Source organism: Microtus pennsylvanicus, chromosome 17 (genome assembly GCF_037038515.1).
Source record: "Microtus pennsylvanicus isolate mMicPen1 chromosome 17, mMicPen1.hap1, whole genome shotgun sequence".
Classification (NCBI taxonomy): Eukaryota; Metazoa; Chordata; class Mammalia; order Rodentia; family Cricetidae; genus Microtus; species Microtus pennsylvanicus.
In genome coordinates, this window is record NC_134595.1 from 31426401 (window position 1) to 31438746 (window position 12346).

General features: G+C 49.6%; 1 protein-coding gene across 4 annotated transcripts in view; it reads right to left on the reverse strand.

Moving 5' to 3' along the window:
• Positions 1–4519: 4519 nt before the first annotated feature.
• Positions 4520–12346, reverse strand: part of Sh3bp4 (SH3 domain binding protein 4) — an 82167-nt gene continuing 74340 nt past the window's right edge. For all 4 annotated transcript variants that reach the window (XM_075951239.1, XM_075951241.1, XM_075951242.1 and 1 more), the window contains 2 exons: positions 7186–7374; positions 4520–6459 (listed from right to left, as the gene is read on the reverse strand). In XM_075951239.1, coding sequence (XP_075807354.1) covers positions 6235–6459; positions 7186–7374 — 414 coding nt within the window. In that variant the 3' untranslated portion in view covers positions 4520–6234. The remainder of the gene's footprint in view (positions 6460–7185; positions 7375–12346) is intronic.

Genomic DNA, 12346 nt, shown 5'->3' on the forward strand with positions numbered 1-12346 from the left:
AGTGCAGGACACACCAAGCGGCTGTGAAGCAGAGGCAGAGGGCTGTGGAAAACAAAGGAAGGACTTTAGCCTGGAAAGGGAACCAGGGAAGATGCCCTCACAGGAGCCTGGCTAGCGGGGCTGAGCTGGGAGCTGAGAATCCACGGGCGACCCAAATGGCAAGAGCTGACTCACATTGGAGCATCTGAAAGGGCACCTCCTCATCCGGTGTTCAATAGTGAAGCATCTATAATTGTCCTCGAGAGAAATAGGTTTCTGTAGCAGGCCTGCAAGCCCTGGGAAAAACTGCAAATTGCCGTGGTCTCGTGTGACCCCATGGTCGAGACACCTGACCCCTGTTGGAAAGTCGGACACTTCTGCCAATTCACTTGCCTGCTCCTACAATTTCTGGCTTTCAAATCAGAGCTCCACACAGTGGAAGCTGGCCAGGAGTATTATTTAGCTGCAACGGAAGCCGAGAATCTGTTTTGAGGGTTCCAGATATAACCAGAGTGTTTGTAAGTGACAGGCACTGTTCAACATGTGTGTGCTTCATCTACCCTCAGCTCACAGGACCACATGATGCATTCTGAGAAGTCTTGGGTTGCCTTCTGAGGTGAAAAATACACGCAACACTACTCATACACACACATATATGTATATATACACACATATATGTATATACACATATATGTATACACACATATGAGTGCACAGATATCTTTAAGCAAACCAATTAAGATGGAAAATTAAGAAAAATGACTTTAGATACTTAAAATGCCAACTCACACACCAATTAATTTCTTCAGGTCTTCCTCTCTCTCCCATTAGGCAGAATATGAAATCAAAAATTTAAAACCACCACCTTCCTAGTCTAGAACAAACATTTCTCTCGAGGACAAAAAAATACTAATATTTTATTTTAAAAATAGGAGATTTTAAAATAACGGGATAGCTGGATAGCTAGTGTGTGGGAGACTGGGGTTTTTAGAACAAGTGGTAGTTTTTGGTTGTTTGTTTATTTATGAGGGGAAAACTGCATTTTTAATTTTCATTATCGTCTGCATTTCTGTCAAGAGTTTATATAGGCAAGGCACTAATGTTTTAGACACTCCAGGGAATTCTCAGATGTTTATGTCTGTGGATGTTTTTGTAGATGTTTAAACGCTTATCACTGCCCTGAGAGTCTGGTGGGATAAGACCTCCGTTATTTTGTGTCTGATTGGATAAAGCCTCCATCAGTGTGCCGTCTAGCATGGGTGAGACCTCCTATTACTGTTTTGAATGTCTGACTGGGTGAGACCTTCATCCGTGTGTTACGTGTCTGGTTAGGTAAAAACAACCATTGTGTGCTGTTGGGTGTGGTTCTGAGACCTCCAATCACTAAGGCTAGTGTCTGGTGCAAATGTGTGCTCTCACTAGGTGGTGCTATTCAACGGACAAAGAAGCATGCTTAAATTTCCAATCGCAAGCTTTGGTACTTAGGTGTAAAGAACGCCTTTCTTTGTTCTCCCAGGTTTTATTTCATGCATTTATATAATAAATAAGGTGTATCTTACCTTCATCAAATCATCAAGGGTTCCATGACACAAAGAGCCAGTTGAGTTCCTTTCAAACTAGTTTACAAAACACCGAATTTTGTGACAGCAACAGGTACCAAATGAAAATGTTTGCCTTTGTGTTCTTGGGGCGCACCGTGCCGAGTTCCATGCCTGCAAGGTTCTTTGACCCCTGCGGATCTGAGCTGGTTCTGATGCATTCAGTTTCCACTTTCTTTTACGCTGGTGGTAAACGTAGCACGAAGCCCGTTATCCATCCCAACAGCCACATCTGTCTCAGCTTCAAATGCATTTCTATTGTGGATAGGAGCGTCTCCCTCATGCAACAAACAACAAGAGACAGACGGGCTGTTTCCATTGAGAGTCCAGTGTGTAACCCGGCCAGGTGGAAGGGAAGGGAAAGCCTAGGCAGCAAGGACTTCTGATGCCAGTCCTGGAATCCCAGCTACTTGGGAGGCGGAGACAGAGGAAGGCAGGCTGTGCAAAGCCTTGGCTCCACAGGGAATTCAAGGATGATGGGCAAGTTAGATTGACTCTATCTTAAAAAGCGAAACGAGAGCCAAGATGTTAGCTCAGTGGTAGAAGGCTTGCCTAGCATGTGCAAGGGTCTAGTTTGAGCTCCAGTAACTGCTCTCAAACAAGGAAGACTTCCGTGTTCCATCCAGGGAGGACAGAGGTCGTAGGAAGTGTACAGGAAGCAGGGTTCGGAACATCTGGAGGAGAGGGAAATGGGGACTGGTGGTGAGAGCTGGTGAGAACTGCTCAGGAAGGTTCTATGACCAAGTCTGAGTTTGGGAGTTGCGGCCAGGTGGTAAATACTTGAGACAGGTGAGAAAAAAATTACAGGAGGAATTACTCAGTGAGCATCCCACTGGAGGTGACAGAGTGGCAATCAGGCGGAGGTCACAGAAGGAATTTACCATGAGCCTGTGGTGGAGCATGCATTTAAGGCAGAGGCAGGCAGATTTCTGAGTTCGAGGCCAGCCTGGTCTACAGAGTGAGGTCCAGGACAGCCAGAGCTGTTAGACAGAGAAACCCTGTCTCAAAAACCACCCCACCACCAAAAGAAACAAATTCACCACAAGTAAAAATCTTTTTTCCCTTGGAATCAGAGCCTATTTTTAAAAAGCTTTATTATTTTATTTATAACTGTGCATGTGTTTGCGTGTGCGAGCTCAGAGGCCAGAAGTGTCAGATCCCCCAGAGCTGGAGTTACAGGTAGCTGTGAGCTACCCAATTTGGGTCCTGGGAAGGGAACCCTGGCCTTCCGCAAGAACACTACGCACGTTTCAGCACTGAGCCATGTCTCCGGCAACCCCCATCTACACTGCATTTTTTGTTTCTTTCTTTTTCTTTTTTTTTTTGAGACAGGGTCTTACCATGTAGACCAGACCAGCCTTGAAGACAGACATTCACCTACCTCTGCCTTCCAAGTGCTGTAATTAAAGGCATGCGCCATCACGCCTGTGTCTAGTTTTAACATCTTCTTTGCTTAGTATCTGGTCCCAAAGGACACCAATCCCCAAACGGCGCAGCAGCAGCTGAACTGAGACACTGCTTTTCACCGAGGGATGGAGGGAGACGGCATGCTGGGGGTTGTGTGGTGTCAAAAGCTAACCTAAGTCCAGCTACCTGCGAGTTATTTGAATTAGAATCAGCATAAATGAAACCGTGACATTAGATTACGGTGGGACCTAATTCCAGCGATCGGTGTCCTAATAATGGGCAAATGAACTAATTAGGGCATTCGTTACCTTCATTTTAGACGTCTGGCCTCCACAATGAGGAGAGGATGCCCTTTCCGAGTTCAGCAGTTTGTTAGGGCTGCTCTGAGCTGGGGAGCGGATGGTTCTGTGGCACAGCATTTGCCTGGTATAATAAAGGCCCTGGTAATTCGCATGCTTGACACTGGGAGAAAAAAAATCCATTTTCCTGTTAGCCAGGTAACGGGTAAGTTAGGGGGCCACATGGGACTGTCTTCGGCAACAACTTAAGTGAGCACTCGGCCATCATCCCAAAATAAGAACAGGTTTATCTGAACTCACAACTCAGGCGTTGTTGGCCCTGCTGCTATGGAGCCTGTGGAAGCTAGGGGGATGCATGGCAAAGGAGGCCATTCAGCTCATGGCCAGGTACAAAAACAAGAGGAAGACTCTGTTCCCCAATTCACATCAAGGGCACACTCCCAGTAACCTAGCTTCCTCGCCATCAGGCCCTACCTCTTAAAGGTCCCACCCCCACCAGTGCCCTGCTGGGAACCAAGACTTTAACTCTAGGGCCTGTGGGGGACACTCAAGATTCAACACTGAGTAGCCAGAATTAACACAGGCGTAGAAGGTGGAGGGGGCTGAGCTCAAAGGGGGCTCTGGCCCGTGTGACGAAGATCCAGGCTGTGCAGATGCGGCTTTCCATCTACGATGCCCATGTGTCAATGCTGGACAGTGTTCCCTGGTCTGGCCTGTCTTTGGTCCAGCTGGCTCCCATTCAGCCTGCCGATTGATGGATTCCACTCTCTCAAGCCGGCTCTCCATGAGCCCCGCTCCTTCCCCCCACCTCCAGCTGGGGTTGTCCCCAAGCCAACACGTCTTGCTCCATTCTTCCTGACAATCGGAAGGGTGCACGAGAGGAGGCCTTCACTGTTCGCTGCCACCGGTAGGCCCAGGAACACGGCCAGCACGCTCAGAAACTGCTGGGTCTTGAACTCAGTGCTGGGGGATGGTGTTACTAGTTCCTGATGGTAGAGGCCAGGAACAAGGAGAGACATAGACACCGGCCTGGGGTGACACTGATTCCCATTTGGTTGTAATGAATGATCTACCCACTCAGGAGCAATTGACAGCAAGAGAAAAAGTCCCCTACACCACCTGCCACACTGTCACTCAGGGTGACTGACGGGAACCTAGTCACTGACTGATCTTTATGCTGGGTTTTATTTAAAGTCTGGCTAGGCACAAAGAGACACATACACACAGGCTAACCAGTTAAAATATCCAAATAAAATTTACTGCAACTTTTGTAGAATTTGTGTGCTACAAGACTTGTTGCATAGGAAACTATTCAAAGCCCCTGAGGAGAAATAGCCACGGTTTAAGGTGCGACTGGTTTTGTTTCTTCTTTGGGGGAGAAGGTAAAGAGATGTTCTCTGGGTAAAACAGAGGCGCAGAATGATGGGCATGTCGGTGGTGATGGGGGAGTTGGTGTGATTTGGTACTTGCAGCATTCACACCTACTGCTTCCTTCTAACTCTGTTGGTCTGAAGGGTCTGAGTCAGAAGTGGAGGACATGTCAGCTCAATGCGGGACTGTACACTGACCCAAGGAAGTCATTAACTTGTTCCAGGAAAGCAGACGGAGGGCAGCCCCCAGGGTCTGCAGCAGCCCCCGGAGACAGCCCGAGTCCTGCCCATTGCCAGAGTCATTTAACTGCTGATCTTTCTGGTATGAGTTCAACTTCCTGTTTCCTCCCCCAAAGCCACAGCTACTGTGTGACCCACCACCCTGAAGTTGAATCCTCCGCAAGCCTCCAACTTTCCCTAGAACATCGCTTAAGGAAAATGTTCCCCGTGCAAAGGGTTACACTCTTGGATAACCAGTTGTTCCCCCTGTACTGTTATTACCAAGGAGATACGAGTGCACCAGGAAGGAGAATGTCCAACGTGAGAGATGAAGTGTGGCGTTTGACAACGGCAGATGGCACCTCTGCAGGCCAGCATGTGACATCGCCTGAGAGGTGACCGTGATGGGCACAGGAAGAGTCATGGGCCGCCAGGTTCTGGCTGGGTACTAGGGTTTTTCCCTCACCTATGACAGAGGCAGAGCCACCCCGAGGGAGACAGCATTCAATGCCCAGAGTGGCAGGGACTACCTTGCTCTCAAGGGGGCATTGTTCTTCTGAACGGTAGCTGCATACACACAGGTGTGACAGGGACCCCCAACTCCAGCTGATTTCTCATTGTTGGCAGAATCTCATGGCACTGAGCTGCTATATGAGGGCTTTGTTGCTCACCAAAGCCCACAGACCAACACGTCCTGTGGATGGCCGCCGAGGACAGCAAGGCAGGAGAAGAAGAAAGGAACGGTAGAACTGCGGGCATCCCCAGTGCCCGTTTACTAAACGTCACCAGGCCCATGGACTTGCCTTCTCACGGGCAATGAGTGGAAAATGTCCACAAGCAGCAAACTCCTTTCCACTCCTGAGTGTCCAAACGCCAAGTATGCCTGGGACTCCGACACACCCATGGCCTTTAAATATCTATATACACCTGGAACATAATCTTAAAAGGCCTTTGAAGAACATAAAAACCTCCACAGCGTTCGCCTTTACTGAGGTGATTTTTTTTTTAAATAACTTTTACAGTCCATTAAAAAAATTAGATACCACCTTTCTCATGTCCTCTCTCTTCTTTTGTTAAAAAAAGTGATTTTTAAATTTCAACAGACATTTCGACAAATAGAAAGCAACACGATTGGCAACAACCAGAAGTAGAAAACCCCCTGGGACCTGCCCCTGGATAGAGGGCGGGGCAGACAGTCCAAGGGCCTGAGTCCCTCCTGGGCATGGCTGGCAGATGGGCCTCTACCTGAGCAGCCGTGGCCCCCTGCACCACCTGGTGATGGTTTGGCCCCCCCGCTGTGGGCAGACGATGGGCGCAGGGTTCCAGCTCTGCTGAGCAGTAGGCCAGGCCCTCCTCCCCCACTCAGATCACAAAGTCATCATGGTCCGCAGGGCTGAAGGCTGCTGCCCTTAGGATGTCCAGCGTGTTCACCAGGATCAGGGTCCCCGTGAGGTGCTTCCAGCGCCTGGTAATGGGGTTCTTCATCTTGTCCAGGCCTATGTGCAGTTCCTGGATGACATCTCGGTAGCTGTCCCCAATCTGGTGGCTCCAGGTGAGTAAGAAGTCGTAGGCGGGTTTCCACATGGCCTGGGTGATGGAGTTACCAGAAATATTAAAACAAACAAACAAACAAACAAAAAAGAGAGAAAGCAGGATCAGAGGATAGTGAGCTACATTGGTCACTCTTATGACATTCACTGGGCGTCAGAGTGGCAGGCGGAGCCAGGGGGCTGGTCAGCCAACAGTGGGCAAACAGTAGTGTCTTCGTGTACATGAGCTGCTAACAGAACCGCTCTTTCCTCACAGTACCCACTTTTGCCCATGCTGTGGAATATAAACTGACCATGTAAAGAAAGAACGCCTTTATGTTTGGCACTTCCTGCTTCCCTGTCCTGTGAGTCGGATCAGTCTCCAGGAACACACTAGAGACACCCTTCACCAATAGGGCACTCTTGGGGCATGACTCTACCATAGCCACCTTTGCCTAAGTTAGGTAACACAGCAGATATTCGACCAATACAGTGAGACCCCAGGGTTCTGCTGATCTCACAGGAGGTAATTTAAAAATAAAATTATCGAGGGAGGGCAGTCCACCCTCCCCAGCCTGCGGCAGAGCAGCCTTCATGTCTTCTACTGTGGGTTTTCAAGACAGGATCCTGAGAACAGTTGCTGGCTCCCACCTGCCAGGGCTGTCATCTTACCCTCCTAGAGTACTAGGAAGTAGATTGCTTATTATTTATTGTACCCCATGGGTCCCAGGAACTGGGGAGGGGGAAAGGAATTAAGCAACCAACAGGTTGGAACCCCACTCACCTCACTGTCCACCACCCCGTTCCTGTCTCGGTGGGGAGACTCGTAAGCGTCCATCTGTTGCTTGGAGACCTTGGCCAGCTTCTCGGCCAGTTCCCTCCAGCGCTGGGCCACCTCGACAGCTGTGGTCAGGAGCACAAAGTCCTGGATGAGTCTGACCACCAGGCCCTGACAGTCCATTTTCAGCAAAGCCTGAGAAGAGGAAGTGCAGTGTGAGGCCAGGGAGGCTGGGCTTTGGGGGTCAGGTCAACCTGCAGATGATGCTCTTTACCCCAAGAGTTCAAGACTGAAGCAGTGTCTGGGTCCCTTGCCTAGCAACCTGGCACCATCCATGCACAGGAGGAAGGAGAAGGCTTACAGGGCGTATGAGTTGGCACCATCTCCAGAACTCATGTCCAGGACCCCAGAAATCGACCTGTGATGTAGGTAGGTCTTCTTTCTATGTGTTACTTTCATTGGTTAATTAATAAAAAAAACCTGCTTGGCCTGATAGGTCAAAATATAGGTGGGTGGAGTAGACAGAACAGAATGCTGGAAAGAAGGAAAGTGAGTCAGTCGCCATGATTCTTCGACCCAAGAGGGATGTAGGATAGAATCTTTCCTGGTAAGCCACCACCTTGTGGTGCTACACAGATTATTAGAAATGGGTTAATCAAGATGTGAGAGTTAGCCAATAAGAGGCTAGAACTAATGGGACAGGCAGTGTTTAGGAGAATACAATTTGTGTGTTGTTATTTTGGGGCATAAGCTAGCCAGGCGACCGGGAGCTGGGCAGCAGGAACACAGCCTGCCGCTCCCTACTACAGACCTGACTTGAACAGACATCTTTTCAGATATAACTTGACAAATAAAACCACAGAGGGCAGATCATCATGGCTAAAGTCCCTAGGGCCACCCGCTTATGAAGTGGTGTTGGATTGATATTCTTTCCAGAGGGGGCAGAGGGAACTAATACTCTTTCCTGAGGGAAGGTCAGTGGTGTCCCAGCCACTGGAAGGCCTGGCTCAAGTTGGCCAAGCACGACTGTTGTATAGATAGCAAGACACACTGGCAGACACTGAACAGCTAAGCCCAGAGCCCCTCAGCCGGAGAAAATAGGCAGAGGCAGAGGCAGGACTCCGTTTCTGGAGGCTCTTTCCATGTTGCTGAGCACGTGGTACTAGGAGTTGAACCAAACATGGCGTCAGAGTGGAAGGGTTTTACCCCATTTCAACCACTTCCCGTCTTTCACAAACTGGTTGATTAATAATTTGGATTCTGATATCTGGAAAGAAATTGTTTCTATGAAAACTAAAAATGTGTTTATGTTCCGGAAGAAAGAGGTATGATTGTGTATATAGTCACATGTGTGGGAGTGGATGCGTGACATACTGGTGGTCGGGGATCAGTCTTAAGCTCTGTCTGATGTGCTGTGAGCACAGAGATAAATTGGTGCAGGAAGGGTCCCCTCAGTTCTATGTGTTGTCCTGGAAGAAACTGCAAATGAACACAGGGCCTAACGGCAAGTCAGTGAGTCATATCAAACGAGCCCGAGTGTCTGTACACTTGGCTGCCTGGCTCTGGAGGTGGCCTCGTGTTCTGGGTAACAGAGTGCGTCAAAATCACCTGCTTTCGATTCAAGTCACTCTTGGCAGGAGTCAGGGAATCTGCTCTTTCCCTAGGGGCTCTGGGCACAGACTACAAAGGTCCTGGGAAACTCAGGCCACTCTCCGGCCTCTGATGGGCCACTGCTGGTCAGGAGAGCACATGGCCAGGTCCTGGGCAGCCGAGGCTCCATTTCTGGGAGTAGCTGACGACCGGATAGGCTGGTGCTGCTGTCGGGAATGAAGGTGTCTCACCTCTCCTGCACTCTGCCTACCCTTGGCTCTCTCTATGACCCAGCCACTCACACCAGTGTGTTAACGTGCCTGCCTTCTCCATAAGGGTGATCTCTGGATACACATTATGTCCGAGCAGCTGGAAGTGCACCTCAGGATTCCTGCTCTGGGGATTCCCAACCCTCATAATAGCTTACTCAGGTATACACAGACATACTAGAAAATACCAAAGGAAATAAAACATAATACGGAGTTCACATAGAATCTGGCTATAAAGCAGGGACAGTTTTAAATCGTGGCTTGTAGCTCACATGGCTTCTGTCCCAACTTCACAGGGGCAGAACGACATTGCCCAAAGGCGGTTCTTGTAGTTTTATTTCTGTTGCTGTGATAAACACCTGATCCAAAGCAACAAGGGAGGAAGGGGCTTACCTCGCTCACAATTCCACATTACAGTCCTTCACTGAGTTGAGAGCTCAAGGGAAAAACTCAATTGGCTAGTCACACTGTACTCAGTCAAGAGCAGAGAGAAGCAGTGCCCTTCCTGTCTGCTTATTGCTCTCTAGTGTTTTATACAGTTCAGGGTCCCATGCCTAGAGAAGGGCACTGCCCACACTGACTGTCAATCAAGACAACCCCCCTGCAGACATGACCACAGGCCATCCTGATCTAAACAAGTCTCCAGCTGAAATTTCCTTTATAGGCAATTCTAGGCTGTGGTCAGCTGACTTAAAAATTTACCATCACAGCAACTGTAGACAACCGGGAGGTGAAGGGGCATGGCCCTGTCATTGTAAGACGTTGTTTACAGTAACAGTCGGCCACAGGCTATGTGGCTGCTAACCTGTTTTCACAAGCTCTTAGGAAAATACAGTAAGCTAGTATTTGGGTTTTTGCTGTTGTGTTTTTTCCTGAGAGGCTCTGGTAAAAACTCTCCTACGCAGCCCAAGGGGCATGGCTGACGGGGTCACACTCTTCACACAGTTAACTACATAGCCCACAGTTCTATCTCTGCTCTCCTGGTCTGAGGGATAAGGTGGGCTTTTCTCCTGATCCATTCTAAGCTCCCTTGCCACCCTTCTGGACTCTTCTGTTTTCCGCTAGCCACCCTCCTTGGTGTCTTGGGGCACCTCCATCTGCTCCCTTCCTGGAGACAACTGTCTTCCTGGCTGGCACCCTACAAACCCGCTCCCTCTTTCTCACACAAATTCCTCCAGAGGGCCCGCTGTGGCCCTCTTTCTGTAAGTCCCACGCTATGACCCAACAGACTGCTGGAGGCTTGGTTCTCGGTGGTGACTCCAGGACCAGCAGCAGAGAGAGCTGACTCTGGGCCCTTGAGGGGCGTGGCTTTCACAGTCCTCCCAAGGTTTTAGTGAGGTCACCAAGAGTGGTTTCTAAAATCTCTTTTCCTCTTCATTTCCAGGCAATGACTTCTTCCTCCCCATAAGAACAGAGACCACAGGGCCCATTCAGGATGCTGTCCTCAAAGAAAGAGTGTCTTACACCAGAGGCATGCTGGGACTGAAGAGATGGCTCAGTAGCTGGGAGCATTGCTGCTCTTTCATGACGATCCCAGCACCCCCATCAGGTAGCTCACAAACGCCTGTCACTCCATCTCCAATGGATTTGAGGCCCTCCTTTGGCCCCTAAGGTTACCGGAGCATGTGTGTGAAGAGAAACATGTATAATAAAAACAAACCCTTTTTTAAAAAGTGTATTCCTTTAAACTAAAAAGCACATTACTGGATAAAGCCCATCATAGTCCCTAAAGACCTGGTTCCTTCGGGTCCTGCCTATGACCCCTTTCTCCCCAGACCACTTAAAACTCATGTGCCCATGAGATGACAGTACCACAGATCTAGGAGATGCACACATGTGCCCACAGTCAAATTGTTCCCCCACTCAGTGTTTCTGTGATTCACAGAAAATCCACAAATATGTGTTCCCACTCAGACTTTCAAAGATACTCAGAAAATTCTGTTTTCTATGGCCCACAGAATACAACAGAAGAAGCAAGATGATCCCAGTGCCTCATAAACAGAACACGTTCAGCATTTTCTTCCTTTCTGAAGACACCCCCTCCTCCCCCATACATACATACTAAACCTCAGGTTACAAAATCAAGTCCCCCCACCCCTGCCAGGCACTGGGCCAATGTCTTCAGGGTCAGTGTATGTCTCCTGCCAGCTGACCCCAAAGTGACACTGGCTATCTATGTATCCAATGATGTTTTTTGCTCTCTGGAAAGAGCCTGTGACTTAGAACACGTCAGACAGGTTTTACAGAGGGTCTCGAACTTCAGTGGTCATCAAAACCACAAGTATCTCCAGTCAAATATGCAAAGGTACCAGAGTGCAGGCCACCCCAGAAGAGTCAGTTGTGGAACATCCACCACAACATCCTACCTCTTGTTGAGGGACACAAGCGGCCCTGAGTGGCATAGGCTGTTGGCCCTTGTTTCATACAGGGGTGGAATGGCAGCAGAGAAAGGAAGCATAGTGTGACAAGAGCACAGAAGGCCCGGATGCTTCTGCGCCTAGGCCATTGCTCACACACCCACCCACTCCCTCCCACCCTCTTCCAGGGTCTCCTCCATGCCCTCCTTCCTCCATAGAGCGTAGGTCTAATGGAGGGCAGTAATGACAAGCACATGCCAATCCCGACTCGAGCAAGCACTGCGAAGAACCAGGAGCACAAGCTTGCTTCGTCAAGGGCTGGAAGTGACACCAGAATGGGCGTCCGAGCGAATGCATCACCAGGAGTCCAGGCAGGAGGGACATCAGCTGTGGAACACGCAAGGGGGACAGTTGGTGCATGCAGGACACAGAGAAAAGCCCACAGGCAGAGGCATGGGCTGCCACAGGCCTGAGGTGCAGGGGAGGAGCCCGGTGGCCATAGGGAGGAGCCTCCAGACTTTGGAGAGACCTTTTCCTTCCAGTCCGCACAGTGACCATCTCAAACCTTCCTACTTCCACTAATTAGAGTTGTCAGGGCAGCAGAGATGCTGATGGTGCAGAGGAAGCTCACAAACAGAAGGGGGCCCTGGTCTAGCTAAGTGACCTGCTAAGTAGGGCAAGGGAAAGCTGGAGCCCGACTGACCCTTAGTCATGAATCCAAAAAACGAAGCAGGTTGCCGAGGCTGGGGTTAGCCAGCTGTGGGCTTTTGACGTGTGGCTAGCCATTAAAATTCAGCTATTCAGGAGGCAATGCCCGAGATAGCTGGTTAGAACAGAACACAAGGAACCTAGGTTTTGTTTTTATTACAAAACTGCCCTTGCCCCAGGGCCAAGTCCCAGCCAAGGCCCGGTTGCTTCTCCTCCAGGCAGGAAGGCAGCGGGGACTCAGAG